We start from the raw sequence: 21,624 nt of genomic DNA on the forward strand, positions 1-21,624 counted from the left end.
GGATCAAAAAATAAAATGCAGGAGCTGGAGATTTAGCTAAGTGATTCCGCTGCCTGCCTTACAAGCACAAAGGACCTGAGTTCGACCCCCGATACCAAAAATATTAAATAAAAATAAAATACCTCCACTTATTGCCTACACATCCACCCAAAAAGAAGCTCATAGTCAAAAAGTGAAATAATAACAAGTGATACTCCAGGGCTGGGATTTAGCTTAGTGGTTCCATCATCTGTTTTGCAAGCACAAGGTCCCAAGTTCCATCCCTGGTACCAAAAAATATATAAATAAAAATAAAAATGATACTCATGCAACCAGAGTCCAAAAGAAAGCAGGAATAGCTACTGTATTTTCAGAAACAACGGACCTCAAGGCAGAATTCATGAGAAAAGACATAGATCGCCACTATATAGTGGTAAAGGAAACAATTCAACAGGAAATGATAACAATTATAAATATCTGTGCACTGAATGTTGGTGTCCCTAAATTCATGAAATAAGAACTACCTGAAATAAATGACAGATAGGCACCAACACAATCACAGCGGAGGACTTCAGCACCACTCTCACGAGTAGACAAGTCACTCAGACAAAAGCTTAGCAAAGAAATAATCAGAGTTAAGCCACACCGCTGAACAAACCAATTTAACAGATATTTGCCCAGTAACAACATTTTTTGTAGGAGTATCCAAAACTTTTTCCAAGGTACACATTATCTTAGGCTATACAGTATGCTTATATAACTATAAAAAATTGAAATAGTCCTCTGCATAATATTGGAAAATTGTGGGATGAAGCTAGAAATCAACAGCAAAGTAAACCACAGAAACTACATAAACCCATGGAAATTAAGACAATACATTATTGAATAATAACAGATCACAGAAGAAATCAAGAAAGAAATTTAAAAGTTCCTAGAATGCAATGGTAATGGAAATATAGCATGCCCAAACCTGGGGAACCCAATGAAAGTAGTGCTAAGAAGGACTTTACAGAACATATTAAAGAACTGAGTGAGCCCAAATAAATGTAAATGATCACAAATAAATAACTTAATGATGCATCTCAAGGAGCTAGAAAAACAATACAATCTCAATGTGAAATTAAAAAAATGGAAACAAATCATAAAGAAATTAATGAACTTGAGACTGAAAAAACAATGCCAAGTTTCAATGAATCAAAGAGGTGGTTCTTTAAAATAATAAACAAGACTGATAAAACTTTAACTAGAATTACCAAAAGGATTATAAGAAACAGAGGTTTATAAGAAACAACAGTATCTTTAAAACTTACATTCGAATAAATTATAGAATTTAGAATTAATGGAGAAATTTCTATGTATGTAATATGTAATTACCAACACTGAATCTGGAAGATATAAAAATCATGAATAGAGCAATATCAGACAAAACATAAAGGCAGTAATAAGAACTCTACCAACAAAGAAATGCCCAGGGCCCAGTAGACTGACCACAGAATTCTACCAACATTTCAAGGAAGATCTAACACCAATGCTCCTCAAGCTGTTCAATAACATTGAAGGGTTATAAGTACTGCTGAATTTATTCCTGGAAGCTAGCATTACCCTGCTACTAAAACCAGACAAAGACTTCACACAAAAAAAGAAAATTATTCGTTGATCTCCTTAATGAACACAGATGCAAGAATCCTCAATGAGATACTTACAAATGGGATGCAGAAAATCGTTAAAAAGGTCACACATCATGACTCAGTTGACTTCATCCTAAGCCATGAGGATAGTTCAACATATATGTTACTAAGCATGAACCATTCCACAAATAGAAGCAAGGACAAAAATTGCATGATCATTTTGACAGGTGAAGAAAGGGCCTTTGACAATATCCATCATCCATTCAGAATAAAAAATAACCCTGACAAAAATAAGTACCAAAAGACCTTCTGTCAAACTGACAGAAGCCATTTATGACAAACCCACTGTCAACACACTAAACAGGAAAGACTGAAAGCTTTTCCTCTAAAATCAGGAGCAAGAAAAAGGTGCCTACTCTCACCACTCATGTTCAATACAGTACTCAAAACTGCAGCCAGAGCATTTAGGCAAGAGAAAACAAAATAAAAGGAAAGGAAGAAGTCAAACTATCCTTATTCACAGATGACATGATCCTTCACATGTAAAACCCAGAAAATCTACCTACCGAAAGGCACCTAGAAATAATAAACAATTTCATCAAAGAAGCATGATACAGAATAAACACACAAAAATCAATAGGGTCCCTGTACACCAATAATGAACCCAGTGAGAAAAGAATTAGGAAAACAGTTCCAGTCACAATATGGAACTGCATACCTAAAAGTAACAACTGCATACCTACAAGTAACTTAATCAAGAAAGCGAAAGACCTCTGTGACAAAAACTATATTACTCTGAAAAAAGACAGTGAAGAGGACATCATAAAATGGAAAGACATTCCCTGAGCCTGGATAGGCAGAACCAATACTGCCAAAATGGCCATATTATAAAAAATGATATAGAGCATTAATATAATCCCAATCTAAATATAAATAGTACTCACCACAGAAGTAGAAAAAAAATTCCTGAACTACATGTGAAACTAGAAAAGGCCCAGAATAGCAAAAGTAAACCTGGGCAACAAAAGCAAAGCAGGAGGCACTGCAGTCTTGGATTTCAAGTGATATTACCAAGCTACAGTGATAAAACCTGCACAGTACTGATGCATACACCGACATGTGGATCAGTGGAACAGAATAGGGGATGTAGACGCAACCACAGCACCCTCAGATCTCTAATCTTTGACAAAGAGGTCAAAAATACCTTGGGAAAAAGCCTTTACAACAATTGGTGCTGGGAAAGCTGGTTATCCACGTGCAGTATGATGAATCTAGACCTGAATCTCTCACCCTATACTAAACGGAAATCAAAATGGACTAAAGAACTAAATATTAAAATAGATACAATCTGCTAGAAGATAAAAATAGGCAAAACCCTTGAAAGCATAGGCATGGGAAAGGAGTTTATAGCAGAATTAATTATACAAGAAATAACACCCAAAAATCAACACAGCACATTCTATTAAATTTAAAAGTTTCTACAAAGCAAAGGAAACAATGAAGTGTAAAGAGATAACCTACAGAATGAGAAAAATATTCTGCCAGCTAGAAAAAAAACAAAAACAAAACTTAGATACTCCAAAATAAAGCCAAATTTAAAAATGGGTATTTGAAATGAGTAGACACTTCTCATAAAAAGTACAAATGGCCAATAAGTACATGAAAAAATGCTCAGCATCTCTGGCTATTAGAGAAATGCAAATCAAAACAACACTGACATTTCACCTTACTCCAGTAAGAATGACTATCATCAAGAAATCAAAGAGAACTATACTACAAATCCACTGTGATGAAAACAGCATGGTACTGGCAAAGTAACAGACCTGAGGCTCAGTGGAATAGATTGGAAGATACAGAAACAACTCCAGATGTACTCAGCTACCTCATCTTTGACAAAGGAGCCAACCATCCTCACTGGAGGAAAGATAGCCTCTTTAATAAATGGTGTTGGAAAAACTGGATTTCAACATGCCAAAGATTAAAACTAGACCCTTATCTTTCACCATGTACTAAACTAAAATCCAAGTGGATTAAAGATCTAAATATTAAAAAAAGAGTCAGTAAATTTGCTGGAAGATAAGTTAGGCAGAATTCTTGAAGATATTGGCATAGAAAAAGACTTTATGAACAAATCCTTAGTAACATGGGAACTAGCAGAAAGAATCAACAACTGGGATCTCATCTTATTAAGAAGCTTCAGCAACCATCAACAGAACTTAGAGACAACCGGGCCGGGGATTTAGCTCAGCAGCTCGGTGGCCTGCCTTGCAAGCGCAAGGACCCAAGTTCAATCCCCGGTACCAAAAAAAAAAAAAAAAAAAAAAAAAAAGGAACTAAGAGACAACCCACAATGTAGGAAAAAATTTTTACCAGCTGCTTCTCAGACAAAGGACTCTTAACTAGAATACATAAAGAACTCGAAAAAATCAGACCCCCAAATATAAAGACCCGATTCCAAAATGGGCATCTGAAATGAACAGATATCTCAGACAAAGAAGTAAAAACAACAAGTAAATATATGAAAAAATGTTCCACATCACTGGTCATTGGAGAGATGCAGATGAAAACGACACTGAGATTCCACCTCACCCCATAAAGAATGGCTGATATCAAGAAATCAAACAATAACAAATGTTGGCAGGGTTGTGGGGAGAAAGGAACCCTTCTCCATTGTTGGTGGGAGTGCAGACTGGTGCAACCACTGTGGAAATCAATATGGATATAACTCAAAAAACTGGCATTAGAGGTTCCATTTGACCCAGTCATCCCTCTACTGGGTATTTTTCCAAAGGAATTAAAAGAATCATACCACAGTGATACATGCACACCTATGTTTATTGTGGCACAGTTTGTAATAGCTAAAACTTGGAAACAGCCCATTTGCCCATCACCTGGAGGCTGGATAAAGAAGATGTGGTTTTTCTATAAAATGGAATACTGCTCAGCCATAAAGAATGAGAAATTAGAGTCATTCATAGGAAAATGGATACAAATTGAGGATATATTCCTACATGAAATAAATAAGTCACACATGTATAAATACTGAAAAGTTTCTCTGGTGTGAAAAACTATAATGGTACACAAGATCTTAATGATATAACTGACAGTGTGAAATAGGAAGAAAAGGGCTAAAGGTGTAGGGGAAATGGGAAGGGTAGGGAAAAGGTAATAAGGGAAAAGAAAAAAATAAGAGAAAATGAAAAAATGGAAATAAAGTATTTGTAAATAGGGAAGGGAGGAGGGTGTAGAGGGAGGGCAGGGACAAGGGGAAAAAATGAGAACTAAGACCTGTCATGTAAAGGTACAAGATCCCAATAATGAATGTAACTGTACTGTATACCTACTGTACCAATAAACTCAATGAGAACAAAAAAGAAGTCAAAGAGTAACAAATGCTGGTGATAAGAATGTGAACTAGTATGATCACTATGGAAATCAGTACAGAGATTCCTGAAAAACCAAAACCAGTAATTCCATTTGATCCAGCTCTACTCCTCCTGGATATCTTCCCAAAAGAGGTAAAGACATCATACTACAGTGCTACATGCATATCGGTGTGTAAAAGCAGCACACCTCACAATAGCTAAATTTTGCAAATGGCCCATATGTCCATCAGCAGATAAATGGACAAAGAAAAAGTGGTACTTATACACAAGAGAGTGCCACTCAACCATAAAAGGATAAATTTGAGTCTCTGTATGAAAATGGACGTACTTTGAGACCATAAAGTTAACTGAAATAAGTCAGACACGTGAGCTTAAATATCGAATGACTTCTCTCAAACACAAAGCACAAAGTGTAAATAATTCAAAGCGCAAAACAAAAGACATATGACAGAAAATAGGGAGGTATATATTTTGCAGATGGGGAGGGAATCTAAGGATGGAAGGAGAGGGGAAAGAGGAGAGGGAAAGCTGCCCACTCCCCATGAGGAAGGCATCCATTATGCATCAAAAACACACACTAATAAAAAGAATGAAGCAATAGGACTATGTGCTCCGTCGCCTTGCCTTGGGCTTTCCCAATTACACTTCAGTAACACTGAACCTGAGCTTATGGAAGATTGCTTCTATCAGTTCTGAATGTTTTATAAAATCATAGTTGAGTAAATTAACTACAGTAACAATATATGAAGTCATCAACTTGGCCCGGGATTTAGCTCAGTGGTACCATGCCTGCCTGGCAAGCACAAGGTCCTGAGTTCGATTCCTGGTACCAGGAAAAAAAAAAGTCATCAAATGTCAAATGTTCATAATGGTCAAAATATGACATAAAGCCCTATCCCAAATATTCTCTCAGCACTTGGATCCCTTCTTAATACAGACAAGAGTAACTGTAAACAACCCCAAAGAACTTTTAACTAAATCATTGCTTTCCTCATAGACAAACTAGTGATAGTGATTACCACCACTCTGGGTAATTATGGATGTTAAATAATGAATAACATGAGCAAAGTCTTCACAAACCAAATGTCAGAACAAAAAGTCTTCATGAAACATTGTACATGACAAATACAACTGTGACAAACATGCAAATAGATCTTGTGATGTATGCGTGTGTGTAAGAAAAGAACCTTGAAAAACATTTCTAATGTTGTCCTTACAAACCAAACCCTATAAAATTATATTTAGCAGTGAAAGCTATAGGACAAAATATTTTTAAAATGAGAAATAAGAAATATTTTTAAAGTAAGACTAAATTAGGCAGAAACTGCCAAACACTGAAATAGCCATGATCTTCTTTGTAAATATGTCTATGTGTTAATTGAAGCATTCTATGTGTATATGAAATATTCATGCAACAGGTCCCTTTCCCTGCAGTCACAAAATTTCTTATTTCAACAAATGAGAAATCTGACATGAATAAATATTAAGAACAAGATAGCAAATTAATTAAAACTGCTTCCAGAAAATCTTAATTTCCTTTAGCTTTAAAACATGTAAGGGAAAAGAAATCTGGTTACAGAAGAATTAACTTCTCTGCAAAGTAGATGAATTACAAATCTAAAATTAACATAGTCTAGAAGTTTCAGAAACATGAAACTACTCGCTGAATACTCAATCATTATCACCATCTACATCAACCAGTCTTGACAAGGAAACTAGTTCCAGTTTGTCCTTACTCTCTTAGTACACATAGAGCCATGAATTCTACAAGATTGCTCTCCAGGCTCTTGTAGATACTTATAAACATTTAATCTCTAAATGTTTCAAATATGCAATATGGTTTTCCATGAAGTGCCTAAGAGTCAGGGCATGTGATGGTTAATCTTGATCATCAACTTAATTAGCTTGAGAGATACCTGGGAGATCTGTGAAACATACTTCTTTTGTCTCCTTGGTCATCAGAGACGTGACCTTGGGTTCTATATCTGGTCCCTGGACCCTTCCCTCAGGCTTTTCCCCTGCACTATGCTTCCCAAATGCCATGAGTTTAGCAGCTCTCCTCTGCCACATCTTTCTACCAAGATGTTTCTGCCTTAGAGCCCATTGACCATGGACTAAAACCTCTGAAACCATGAGCCAAAATAAACTTTCTTTTTCAAAGTGTATATATCAGGTATTTTGTCTCAGAAATTCAAACCTGACTAATACAGAGCATTCTACTAAGCAGGTGATAGGATTTCAGAAGTAATACCTCCACACGTCAGCTAATTCAACTCTTGGATAGATTTCTGCAAAAGACTTAGGCTTGAAAACATTATATTCTTTCAAGACTGCTTGGTATCCTTTATGAAAAAAAAAAAAAAAAACTTTTTCCTCCATGGTTAGAAAGTTAAACACCAAATAGTAGGCCCTTCATTCAACTTGGTCCTGTAGGGTCATTTGAAAAACTTGAAAGAGAGGGTACACATAGAAGTAACGCATGGAATGGTGGTTATCAGAGGCTGGAGAAAAGAGCTGGGTGAAGAAAGTGGCAATCAGCCAATGGGTTCAAATTACTGTCAGAAAGAATGAGTTCTGGGTTGTATAGCCGAGCAAGGTGACTGTAGTTAATAATAACGCATTGTGTATTCCAAAACTGCTAAAAGAGAAGATGCTAAATGTTCTTACCACAAAGAAATGACAAGTAACTGAGACAACAGATATGCTAATTTGCCCAAATTAATCATTCCACGATGTATACATGTATCAGAACATTATGTTGGGTCCCATAAGTATCTGCACTTATGATCTATCAATTAAGAATAAAGCTTCTTAATATGGCCCCTAGGGATCACTACTGGTATTTCCAAATCTTGATTGCACATTTGCTTGAGAGGAGGTTGAGGGAAATAGGAGTGCAGTACAAACTTACTTATCCCAGTCCGCATACATCAAAGATTCTGCTTAAATTGATCTGGACTGGGACCTGAGTATTAGCATTTATATTTAAATCTTCTCAGGTGGTTCTAATATGCAGCCAGGGTGGAGGCACACTAACCGAGTACAGTAATTCCTAAATGCTGGCAGCTGTAATACAATCTTGTCAGGAGTGTCAAAAAATAGACATTGCTAAATTCTAATGCAGATGCGCGGACTGACTCCCTCAGAGTAGAACACAAAAATGCAACCACAGAGATCAGGCTCGAGCTCAACAAAGTGTAGGGCCCCTCCGGGTGTGCACTGGCATCACAGAGGAGTTGATGAGCAGTGCAGAATCTGGGCCCCGTCCAAGACTTTCCGGATCAGAACTTCTATTTTAACAAGATCTTTAGGCGTTTCCCAAGTATATGAATGCATCCATCTCGTGCACCTTTCTACACAGGGAAAAGCAAACCAGGAAATTTAAAGGACTTGGCTGGTGAATGTAGAAAGAAGGCATCTGGTGAGGGAGAAGACAGAACCAAGCCTCCTTGAGTAAGATTTTGTGATCTTATCACACCGCATTTCTGTACTGTTTTCTATGCTTTTGTTTTCTCTGTATTTGTTTTAGTATAAGGAGGCAATTCCTCTTTACAGAATAATTTCTGGAGGTAAGAGGAAAATAATTGTATTTAGATTAATTTTACTGTGTATTCATCCCATTCCTAAAGGAGACCATATATAAATCAGGAGATCAGTAGCCCAGGCTGGCAAAACTTTCTGGGAGAAGAGAGATTACAGTCAGTCAATGAAAGCACCATAAAATCATGAGTTGTTCCAACATGATCAGAATGGGTTTATTGTTTTGAATCATGAAAATGATACCTTTGTTGGATTCAGAAATTAGAGGACACTAACAATAGGGACAAGGAAGAGAAATAAAAGGAGAGAAGTAGGCCAAAAGGTACAAATTTTCAGTTTTGCAGGAGGAATTAAGTCTAGAGATCTATTTTACAAGCATGAGGACTAACATTAGTAATATTTTATCATATACTAAAAATTGCTGAGAGACTTTAGCTCTTACCACAAAGGAAAAAATAAGGTAACTGTGGGAGGTGACAGGTAGATTTTCTGTGACTATATTCATAAATTCATTACATGTATGTACATCAAAATATCATGTTATATAACTCATATACAAACAAAAATTATTTTTTAAACAGATACACGTAGAAAAACAATGGTAGGACACCTTTGTACAGACTCAAGCCTCTGCTCTTTTTCCCAACTTTTTTATATAAATTACCCTAGAGAGAAGTATCTCAGTGCATTAGCAAGGCTTCTGAGATGTTTGAAGAAGTGAGAAGACACACCAAGGAATTCTAGAGGAGTGAGGAAGACAGAAGAGATGGAGAGGAGGTGGGAAGCAAAGCGCTTCACAAAAGGAGGGGCCCTTCCATTAATCTGTGGTTCTGCAAGGTCTAACGCCGCCTCGGGAAAGTCAACCGCATTTTCCCTCAATCGTATTCAGTCCTAACCTCGGAGAAGCACACCTCTCACTCTGAAAGCTCTCAGACCGTGGGCAGACTTCTCCAGTGGAGACAAAGTGGAGGCAGAAGTCCAGAAAGAGGCCCCAGCTTAGGGCTCTTTACAGATGCTCTCCCTGGTCCCCCATAAAGAACCAAGCACAGACGTTTAGAACCACAAGCAGTCACATCCTTTAACTCCCCCAAATCCTCTAATTCTAAAGAACTCCACACAGATTTCAAAGGTGTATAACCAGGAAGGTAAATATAAACCCTAAAATTAATGAAATAAAATCCATAAAGCAATCTCTTACTTCTTCTAAAAGGGACTCATTAAAGAACCATTTTCAGTGATGCTGGTAATGTTCATTATAGTCAGACCTTAGTACTCAATGGCTTTGAAACTCCTCGAATTTGGTATTTCATACACTTTGACATAAAAAGTGTTTAGCACTCAAAGTGCAAGCTAGAAATTGTTGGTGTTGACTGCTTCGTGACTCAGTACCTATTCCAGCAAAACAATTTGTTTAGTACTCATCATTCTTGGTATTGATCATACTTTCCAGAACCAATTCATGATGAGTACCAAGGTATTACTGTGTAAAATTAGGTTTGGCTTAGGATTTAAGTTTACTTTGTTTCTCATCTGAATTAATCTCATTGAAATCTGAAGCTACGTATATCTAATACCCAAGAAAAAATATACTAAGCTCATTATGATAGCTCTTTCCTAAATTCCACCAGTGGAATGCAGAAATCATACCTATAAACAGCTATGCTGAGATGGATTCCTTTGTCTGGGCTCTTCTTTTCCGCAAAGGAATGAAAAGTGGCCTAGATGATAAAGTGATACTCCAAATATGGCCATCTTCCAGATTCCCCCATCTCAAGGAAATCTTGTGTACCTCCCTCTATACCCAGATGATGAAGTCAAATGCCTGGGAGTTGTATTTCACAGGTCCTCTTCATGCCATCCAATTCCCTACCAAACCCTAACGACTCTATAAACAAAACGTCAGATACATCCAGCTCTCTTCATCCCTACTGTCACTATCCCCAGCCAAGCCACCTTCATCTCTCGCCTGGATGATTCCCACAGTCTTGTAGATGGTCTCCTACTTTCATCCTTTCTCCCTGCAATCCTTAATCAAGAAAACACTGTGACCAAGAGATTTGCAGAATGCACCTGGAAAATAATGCAAAATCCTTCCCCTGAATAGGCAGGCTCCTGACAGTTACTTCCTTCTTTTTTCGTCCACTGTAACTCCAATATCTGTCTTGAAGGCCCACAAACCTAGCTATTCACCTTCTTTTTCTCTCTTTAGGGCCGCACATGTCTTCTCTTCCCCTGAAATATTCCACCCTCTAATCTCAATGTCCTTTCCTTTAGGTATCAATTTAATGCCACTCCCTTTAAAAGGCTTCCTTATGTTACTTTCAATCAAAATTAGTCCCTGCTACACAAGATCATAACACCCTCCCCTTTTTTCTCAAAATGCTTGCCACAACTTCCACCTGTGTATTTGATCTTGGTTTGTTGAATAGCTGTCTCCCTACCAGAATTTAAGATACATAAAATCAAAGATGCATAAATGTATTCATCACTATGTACCCACAAAGGTTTGTTGAGTGACCAAATCAAATCAAAAATGCTGATTCTATTTACAGTCAAACAATCAATAAACAATTTCATAGCAATGCTTACACACTGACACTGTCAAGAATACAGATAAGGACTAAGCTAGATATATTTTTTCAAGAACTGACAATACTATTTTTTAAAACAAAAGAAAAAAAATAGGTGTTACTAAGAAAATTACCCTGCACTTTAAATTGGCTTCTGGAAACTTATAAGTCACAGAGTCTGTATTATTACATTTTTAAATCTGTCTTCTCGATGAGTGATAGCTACAGATATACTTAAATTTCATATAACACTAACAGAACGAACCCTGAAGCATACACAGCACATTTTATTTGGGTTAACTAAAATCTTGGTACAGATGGCTAAATAAAATCATAAACAAGTTATAGGTCTTATCCACATGCACAGGGCTAATTTCTGGTATGTACATTGTCCATTTCTGCTTCAGTAACAGAATGTAGGCCCGGTCAGTTTCATATCCTTACAAAACACACCTTAATCCTATAGTTGTAGAGCAAGAAAGCAACTATATAGGCATACGCACTTTGTACCTTCCACAATGAGACTAATTATTATATAATAATATTGGCAACATTAAGCAGACCATCACTGTGGGAGTTTGAAATATGCAAAAAATATCTGCTAATTTATTCAAACTTGTTCAGCTGTCATCAAAGATAAAAATATGCCTCCACTTCCTTCAAGATCAAAGGTACATTTTTAAGTTTTTGTGTTTCTTTGATGGCATTCACTTTGTCATTTCTCCATTTAGCCAAAGTGGTTGAGAATCCATGAGACACCTCAACATCTACTGCTGAAATTCTAAAGGCAGAAACAATATAAATTTTGTTTCCAAAAACATTTTCTCCACAAAAAAAAAAATCTCAATGATTCAGTTTCTACTTTTAATAGTTGGCATTTTATTTAAGAAAAGATGGATTTATACAAAGGGTCTTGGTCAGAATCATTAGAGCAAAATGTAATTGCCAGTAATGGCCTATATGAGTCACATATTCATAAGAAAACAGAAAATATTCACCTGGATGTAGTTAATGACAAATTTCTATTGAATTTTATTACAATAAAATTTCTTAAAATACCTAAAGCCTCTGGGCATAAACTAGTTGCATGATCTTGGGGAATAAAACAACCAGTTAAGATGTTTTTATCTTCCCAAAAGTAGTATGTATCTTCAAGGATCATTTTAAATCCTAGGAAAAAGTGTTTTTACAAACAGATCACATCTGTTCTGAAAGGATTATACATTTTCTTTAAAGTTGACCTTTCTAAGACAATCCAACATTAATGGTAAGTAACTAGTGAAGAACTTCAATTAAAAAACTGATCTAGGATAGGGATTTAGCTCAATGTTTCCACCGCCTGCCTCACAAGCGTAAGGACCTAAGTTCGATCCCTGGTATCAAAAAAAATTTTTTTTAAAATAAATAAAAAACAGATCTAACCTGCACACATAGCAGAAAAACAAAAGAGAGGCTTCTCTGAATCTATTACAATCCACTTACTTTTCTAAAGCTTTGTCATTTTAAAATTTCTACTGTCTATGCAGCAAGAGCTAACTGAGGAAATGACACAGATCTACAAATTCTGTTCATTTTTCTCCTTGGGCCAACTTTCACTAGGCCAGTTACAAAAAGAGACTGAGCTTTATGCTTCTGGGGGGTGCTTCTCAAAGAAGGTCAGATGCCCAGGTCAATAGCACTGACGTCTCCTTTGCTCTAAGCAGGAGGGGTTTGGGGAAGAGGGGGTTGGAGAAAGGTAGGCAGAAATGAGTGGTGTGTTCATTTGGTTTTAGTTTGGGGGTTTTCTCCAAGTTAGTAAACCTTTGACAAAATACACCAAATGCTTTTATCTCAGCTTATGACTTAGGAAAGTCTCAACTACTTCATTGTTTTACGTATTTGGGTTTAAAAGAAAGAGAGAGAGAGAGAGAGAGAGAGAGAGAGAGAGAGAAAGAAAATCAATCCTACCTTGCCTTATTAAGAGAAAATATGAAAAAGCAATGAAGTCCTTCCTGTGATGAGACACAGCATAGATCTGAGAGATTTGCGGCCTCACTGGATCCTCCAGAGACCCTACAAGGGAGGTGCAATAAACCTGGAGAGCCCCAGAGTCACTGCAGATGAGAAGGAGCCAGGCCAAGGATAATCCAGGAAGACTACCGCTGCTTCAGGGGAGAGTAAAGGGACTCCCCCACACTCATCTCTCACCCTTGGAAATCCTTTCTATCTGAGCTCGGCTAATGAGACAATTCTTGTAGTTCTTTCCTCATTCTTGTAGTTCTTTCCTCGGTCCGATGTATTTTTCTACAATGGCTGTGTATGAGGTCAGTATGGACCCTGTTTCCTGCTCTGAGATGAGTCAGTATAGAGGACACACATGAATTCACCTTCTCCACACACAGCACTTTTAAAGAAGGTACAAAGGAAACACACAGCCAATTTCTTACCCCTAAGGCTGATAATCTGGTTGAGAAGTTAGACTAATGTTATATCAACTGAGAAATCAAAGATGACCTATGATTTCTACTGAAAGACAAAAATATTAAAGATGCCATGGATAAACATGAGAAAATACCAAAGAAAATCAATTTGTTTGAGGCCAAAAGCAAATAAATTCAGTTCTAGCCATACTGAATTTTAGATAACTTGCGAGAAGCACAAAAAGAGAAATTCCCTATTTCCACTACAAACACAGTACCACAGCATAGAGAAGATAAAGTTTAAATTATGACAGAAGAGAAGCTTGCTTTGAAAAGCACAGTAAAAACGTAAGAAGGAGAAAGAAAGTAAGGATCGGAGCGGAGTGTCAGTCTTCAGGAGAGCAAGAAGGGACAGGGAAAGGAAGGAGAGATGAAAAATGGAGAATCCAGGGGGAGAAAGACAGGAGAACATGTGAAATCAGGAAAAGTATCAGATGAATCTGTGCACGGAAAGGAGCATAGTCTCAAATCCTGCAAAGCCAAAAGAATCTAAAGAAAAGGCCTTTGGATTTGCAAGATGAGTGTTCACTTGTAATTTTCACCATTAAAGATTGGACAAAAATTAGCTGCAGCAGGATAAAAGGAAATGGTGACTGAAAGTGAAAGGCTTCAGCCACAGAGGTGCATTCAAATCTTTAAACAACTAAATAATGACTAATAGCACGGCCGTGGTGTTTGTTATATGACAGACACTATTCTCTGCACTGTGCTCTGATCACCTTATTTAATCCTCACTCCGACTACATAAGTCAGGTAGCATTATTACCTGTATTTTACAGATAAGGACACTAGGTACAGGAAAAGTAAGTCACAGAGTTAGCAACAATCAGAGCCGAGACTGTAAAGCAGGCCTCCCCAACATACTGCCCCTCTGAGAAAAAGAAAAAGGAGAAACATCTTGTCATTATGTTTACTATGCAACCCCAATCAATGGTAGAGCAGGGCCTAGCACAGAGTAGGCACTCAATAAAATTTTTCTGTATTAAAAATAATGAACGATAAAGGGCGTGAGGATCAAGCAATGGGGTGATAACTGTTTTCCCGAGAACTTTAAACACCAGGACAGAATTCCTCTATTTTTACAGTGCTGTAAATATATGCAAATAAACTTGTGCTTTAATTTACTCCCAAATTTAAAAAAAAAAAAAAAAAGATGCCTGGAGATAATTTTTTAAAAGGCTTGCAGGAAAGATCGCGACAAAAATTAAATTTTCCCCACAATCTAACTGGTAGACCAATTTTTGGATCAATTTGGGAGTCCTTAGGGTCCTGCTGGACTCTAAGCTGCTCTGATCCTAGGCAGAACTCTCAGAAGACACACAAACAGGCAAGGACTGATTCACTGGGATAAAATCCACCATCAATAACCTCCAACTGCAAAGTTGTTAAAAAAATAATTTAATTGGAATCTAAAAATGTGTAAATAGTTATTTCTTTTATAAAAGGGCCTAGCATTTAAGTCCTCAGAGGCAAAACAAAAACATGGTAGAAAATGTTTCAGCTGTATATCAAGCTAGAATAGATGAACACAGCAGCCTCTGTGTTCACCTCGCCTGCTCTGAGTACCAACTGATTTGCCCCATACAGTGTGACTTCTATTTTCTAGCACACACTTTAACTTCACATTTTAAACTATGTGATTACTTATACAAGCTTACTTAATAGATGCAATCAACATTTTTCAGGAAAAAAGTCATTATAAAGTTGATTATTTTAGGAGACAAAAATAAAAAAAAAAAAAACTCTTATTCAACCAGTAGTTACCACAATATGTTCTGTACCATGAAGAATAAAAAGATATTAATAAAATATGGCTCATATCCTCAACAAGCTTAATTCATATCAAATTTTTCATAACTTCCCAGTTATATGTCTTTATATCTAGAAACTGTCAGGACTCTGTACCTAAGCTTAGATCTCTAATCACTGATCTCTCAACACCCATAGGACTTTGTAGTTAATAACTATTTTATTCTGACTGAACCATACCCAGAAAGAGAAAGTAATCTATTTTCAATAAAATTTCAATAGCTTTCTGAATATTCTTCATTTCCAAATTATTTTGCCCATTAATTTTCCTATCATTTTCCATGTGAAAAGAATACAACATAAAACGAATACCTAGGTAATAGCATGTACACGTAATCAATACTAAAATAATATCCAAAATGCACACTGATTTACAAGATGATAATTATCAATATTTTCATGTGCTCAAATATGGACTCATCCTTCCCAATATTAACGTTTGTATTATATAAAATATTTAAATGATTAATTTTAGTCATTTTTAATAAAAAAAAACTGTGCCAAGTATTATTACTAAAATATTTAGGGAATGTACTGAGGAATTTTTTACATTCTCCTCTGCACCTGGGAAAGAACTGTGTTCAAAAAAACAAAAAGGAATGTGTTGTAAAGTGTCCGTTTCTTGGAAGGCACCGGCACTGGTACTCTCTTTAACATCAATTACTATTGCTTCTGGTTTTGAACTTGTTATCCTTTTTTATTTGATTTCACCACACATCTCTTTTACACATAAAAGCACTCTGGGGCACATTTTAATTTGCCCTTTAAAACTGATTTCATGTGGACCAAAGCAAAGCAAGTATCTCTCAACATGTGGCTTCCAACCCAACCAAAAAAATCCCTCAAATCCAAATTCAGACTCGCTGCCTAACAGGAAACAAAACTTCCTAAAGTACTCTATTCCCCTTCACATGTCTTTTGGAGTTTAATAACTTGCAGAACTTTAAAGGTAATTCGTTTTGGCTTTATGTTTTCAGTATTTGGATAACGTCAAAATACCAGAAGCATATAACATCCTATGAAAGCAACTAACTATTTGTGAACTACCTTTCAATAAAATTAAACTGATTTACCTCACAAGTCTATAAAAAGACTTTAAATAGAGGAAACCTTCTGTTGAAATAGGAAATGTGTAGTCATCTTTCTACTATGAAGCATTATGCACATTACATTATTCTGCAGAACTTTGTTGCCATGACCCTAAAGTTGCATATCACAATAAAACTTGTTACTATGCTAAAGTAACAATTAGTCTAAAGTGTACTTTATTAATTAATATCACATTACAATATTAATTACTTTTATTAAAAATCACATTCATGTAGCCCAAAAATGTTGGTCACTGTCAATTAAGGTAAATTTTAATAAGCTAAATAAGTTTTTTACGATTGAATTCCCTGTATGCTTTACATTTTAGATATTTTCTTCCAGGAGGAACAACTAACCACACTTATCTGGGGGGTGGAGGGAAGGGGAGAGCAAAGCAAAGAGGTTTCGGACTCGGTTCACCTGCGACAGAACCTACAGTGACCTCTTGTGGTAAGCGGGAAATACAGAACTTGGGTGCACAATGCGATCTTTACCTAGGCTCCCTGGGGGATGAGGAGCATTATTCCTCCCAGCCAGGGAACAGCTATTGATTCCAACAAAAGTAAAAAAAAAATAATAATAAGCACTGATTAACCTAAAAGCTTTCTTCATGGACAGCTACTCAGTCATTGTCAATTAAAATAGGCATAATTATTCCCTTCTGTTAAAAATAGTGGCTTGTATGGGTTTTATTTAAGTAGGTCAGTTAAAAGGTGACTAAGTAAGTGGATTTCTTACACATCCTACTTCTGGAGTCAAGCAAAAGATAAACAAAAAGAGTGATTTCTGGTTCCCACAGCAGCGCCCTGAGGTAGGCAGCCCTTGGTCAGCCCTTGCACTGCCCATTATATAACGCAGTGTGGGCTTGAAAGCAAAACGCAATCCTCTGGTTTCTTTATCGATATGATTTAGGAAGTGGTCAGCATAATTCCAACCTCTTTGCTGTTTTAAATGTTAAAGTGGGACATTATAAGATGTGGGTAAACCAATGCTTCCAAAACACCATGTGGTTTTATCAATATTTCCTGAACAGTGTCTTGGATGTTACAGAAAACCTTTCCAGAAAAATATATCAAGAATTTTGTAAGAAAAATAAATCCATTTAGTTTTTATCATGTGTTTGAAACTGGAAAACCACTTAAAAATGAGGATTCCCTTTTTGTTTTGTTTTATCTTGTTTTGAAAAAACCAATTCTGCATCCTGTCATCTGAGAATCTTTTAAGACCTCGATTTATACAAATGTCAGGTACAATACAAAGGTAAATCTGGACTTTGTATAAGTAAGAAGTGGCTGAGTAAGTAGCTATGCATCCCAGCTATCTCTAGAAAAACGGAACATTGGGGATACAGAGCTTCTCCTCTTGAAGAATGAGTGACTCATAAAATACTACGTTCAATCGTCTTCCCTGGGCCCTTTTCTCCTCCAAAGAGAAAAACACTTCATAAAACTAGGAAAACAGGTCTCATTTTTCATAGTGCTTAAAATATTAATAAATTTCTAATAAAAGGATGCTAATGCATAGTTATAACTTTTCAGACCGGCAACTTACTTTACTCACCCAAACAAATCACTTGTGCTTACATATTACAAAATCAATGACAATAAATGAATAAAATGTGCTGCCCAGAGACATGACCAGATTGAGAACTCTGAAACATGTTCTGCATTCTAAATCTAAAACTCCACTTAGACATCCAAAAAAAAAAAGTTGCTGTCTTTCAGGCATTTAACCTTTTGACACAAGTTTGCTGCTTCCTATACTTAATTTATATTGATGAATACCTTGCATGCATAATTAAAATTCAGATAAGGGAAAATGTCTTACTAATGTTCTATTCAGTAAGCACTTGAGGCAGGCGACTTCTAGGGGATGTTGTTCAGATGTGATGACCTCACCACACAGTTCTCAAGCCCTCCTTCCATGATAACGTATTTTGATACTACTACCAAAAACTTGTTAACCTTAACTATGGTTAACAATAATTAATTCAATATTTCAAACTAGCTCGTAGAGAGGATTTCAAATGTTCCCATCTGTGTATCTGTATGTTTCTGTGTCTTCTGTACTTCTACGTATATATATTTCTAGGTTTGTCTGACTCTCACTACAGGATCTGATCTGTTGATGAGGACCCAGATGACGACGTATCAGAAAGAGAAGCTTCCCGTGTGGTACAGGTCAAAATGCAATGCCATTCTGTTTCCTTAGGTCTTAAACCAATTGCAGGTGTTGGCTCCTTTGCTTTCTTTTCTCACTAAAGCTCTACCAATGTTTCCCTTCCAATGTTGTTAAGTTAGTGATTCAGGAAATCTTCAGTGTGACAAACCTGATCCATCTCTGAGAATCCTGAAGGGAATTTTCTCTATTAATCTTAATTAAACCATCTTGCAGAATGAACTTTTCGATCTCCCTGACAAATCATACAGAAATGACAACTGAGGGATATTCCCACATGAACATGGGAATCAACTTCATACCATAATTCTCAATTTCTGAGGTACTTCCTGTGAAAGGCATACTAAGACTACTCAGTACTTATTACATTTGGATTTGCATATAACTTCAAATACCCAACACCTTTCAAACAAACCTCAAGGGTTTTAAATAGTGCTCTTCAAAGTCCCACCTCGGGAAATTACAGGTGGAATTTTCAAATCATGAAACTGATACATTTTTCACTCACATTCGGAGTTTCACACACATGGAAAGAAACACATAGGAAAGACAAAACATTCACTAAGCTGGAAGACAGACGTACAACGGAAGCAACAGAAGCAGGTATCTCCAGGCCACAGAAGGTGAATCTTAATTTCAAGCTACATCTGAAATAAAACATACTCTAAAGATGAGCTCATCATTCCAGTCTGTGTAAGCAGGTTCAACCAAAGGTGCTGCAGTATAAACTTCCATCGAGGGATTCTTATCATCTGCCTCTCTACTGTGCAGAGCAGCAGAGAGACTGTGGGTTTTATTTCTAAAGCTTCGGAGAAAAGTCCTCTCATGGGCCAAACTGCATGAAGTTGAAAAACCCAAGAGGATGAGAAGACTGAACTGAGACTTATCTATCACAAATAGCTGATTCCAATTCTCCCACAATTGTTTTAACAGCAGTATTCCTTTGTATGCTAGATCTAGGCATGATATCAGTACAAGAAGGTACTGCTAGGTACTGAAGCTGCTACTATTACGAATCTATATTTTACATCATAAAAATTGAAAACTATGAAGTCACCCTGGAAGGGCAAATAATATTACAGGTATTAAAATGAATGTAGACCAAACCTCACTAGTTATTTTTTTCCAAACTGAATGTAACAATGCTGCTTCAGACTTATTTAATATCAGGCATTGGGCAAAGGGAAAGAAACGATGTCACAAACCCCAAATTAAAACCATATACCGAGTCAGAGATTTAGGAAAAACACTTTGGGACACTCATAGTCCCAAACTAAGGGGAAATATTTGCAAACCTCATTTTAAAGGAGATCGTAGTCTAAGACGCAGTATAATCTAATTCACCAACTCAGAGAAAGCATCCTGGTACAGCATCTGACTGTTCGTCGGCACGTGACTGTGCTTCTGTCTTGCCTATCGGGCAGGAGTTTCTTGAAAACAGTGAAACTGTCTTAATCACTTTTTTACCCAAAGGACCCACAGAGTATGCGCTGTAAAAAGCACTCAAGTAAATGTTGTTTCAATGAATCAAAAAGAAATTACGACTCTGCATAGTGTCCACTGCTTTGTTCCAACATCGACTGTATTTCGTATGCAGAACTGTGTCTCATAGAACTGCCTCTCTCCAAGCACAGGACCTCCCAATAAAATAACAGGCCTCTGAAGGAAAAAAAAAAAAAAAACTTTAAAGGATACACAACATATCTTGCTTATGAAACTGAAATGTGTAGAAAAGAATTAAAAACAAGTAAAAGATACAGATTTCACTAAGATGAAAAATGTGTCTGTCTTAAATGTGAAATATATGGCCATTGCCATCCAGAATTTGTTGTTGGGAAATGCATGCATAAATGAATGGTATTTTAAAGTCACTTGGCAAGAAAACCTTAATACCAGTAACAAAGTAGAATGCCATTTTTTAATTTTGTCTACAGTCGCATTAAAAGTACAGTAGCTACTGCTTAATTTCTACATTTCTCCTCTGTAAGCCAAATGAAATATATCGTACAGACCAGTTTAGAGTGAAAACAATAAAAAACCAGAAACTTTAAACACAAATTTGGCCCTAATAATTGCCTTCCCATTTCTCAAGCACTGAATCTCTTTTAGGTTCGACTCCAACTACTCTCTTTTATATAGGGTACCCTACAGCTAGCTGCACCCATTGGGGGAGAAAAAAAAACAAAAACACCTTCCAGACCCTTAAATCTGATTAAGCAGCCACCCCCCACGTAAAGGAAACCCTTCCTCCCAGACGAACTCTGAGAATGTGGTCAGTCCCCGAAGACTACTTCAGGGAAAATGCGGACAAAGGATGAACGCGAAGGGCAGCCTTCCTCCGAGGGAAAGCCCAGTCGGTGTCCGGATGCGCCTACCCTCTACCCACCCCTGCCCCGGTGCGGCCGAGCGGGGCTCCGGACAGGTGGGAGGGGGCGTACCTCTCCGGGGAAGGAGATCCAACTAACTTTCTCCCGCCACCGCCCACTCAACCCTACCCCAAGTCAAGTCCGGCTCCGACCCGAGCCAGCAGGTACGGGAGCCCTGCGTCCCCCTCCCCCCTTGGGACCGGGAAGGGACGGGACGGGAGGGTGGGGGGCGCGCGCGGGGTGCAGCTGGGGTGCTCTGAACGGCAACTCTCCTTACCACTAGAGCGCCTGACGATGTTCTCCAAAAACGTGTTCTGCGGTGCCACCAGCCCTCTCTTGCCCCCCGGCATCCTGGGTCTGGAGAGCGGCGGCCAGGATCCGCGGCGGGGGAGGGGGGGAAGCAGGAAGAGAAGGTGGAGGGAGGAGAGGAGAGGGCGGAGGAGATGGAGCCGAAGGGAGACGGGGAGCGGCGGCGGGGTGCCCTGACTGCGTGTCCAGCCCGACCCGGATGAGCAGCTCTGGGGAGGAGCGCAGGGCAGTTCATGGTAGTAGCGCTCCCCCGGCCGCCGCTGCCCCGACTGTGGCGGTGCCGCACACGGGGCTCGGGAACTGCAGGCTCC

The 21,624-nt window shown here is 37.7% G+C and overlaps 1 protein-coding gene across 1 annotated transcript in view; it reads right to left on the reverse strand.

The window, feature by feature from the left end:
• The window catches only part of Kcnh5 (potassium voltage-gated channel subfamily H member 5), a 332,835-nt gene extending 311,217 nt beyond the window's left edge, over positions 1-21,618 (reverse strand). The window contains exon 1 of the mRNA XM_010638760.1: positions 21,282-21,618. Coding sequence (XP_010637062.1) covers positions 21,282-21,354 — 73 coding nt within the window. The 5' untranslated portion in view covers positions 21,355-21,618. The remainder of the gene's footprint in view (positions 1-21,281) is intronic.
• Positions 21,619-21,624: the final 6 nt, after the last annotated feature.

This window comes from Fukomys damarensis, unplaced genomic scaffold (genome assembly GCF_012274545.1).
Source record: "Fukomys damarensis isolate Sample0158 unplaced genomic scaffold, DMR_v1.0_HiC HiC_scaffold_21, whole genome shotgun sequence".
Classification (NCBI taxonomy): Eukaryota; Metazoa; Chordata; class Mammalia; order Rodentia; family Bathyergidae; genus Fukomys; species Fukomys damarensis.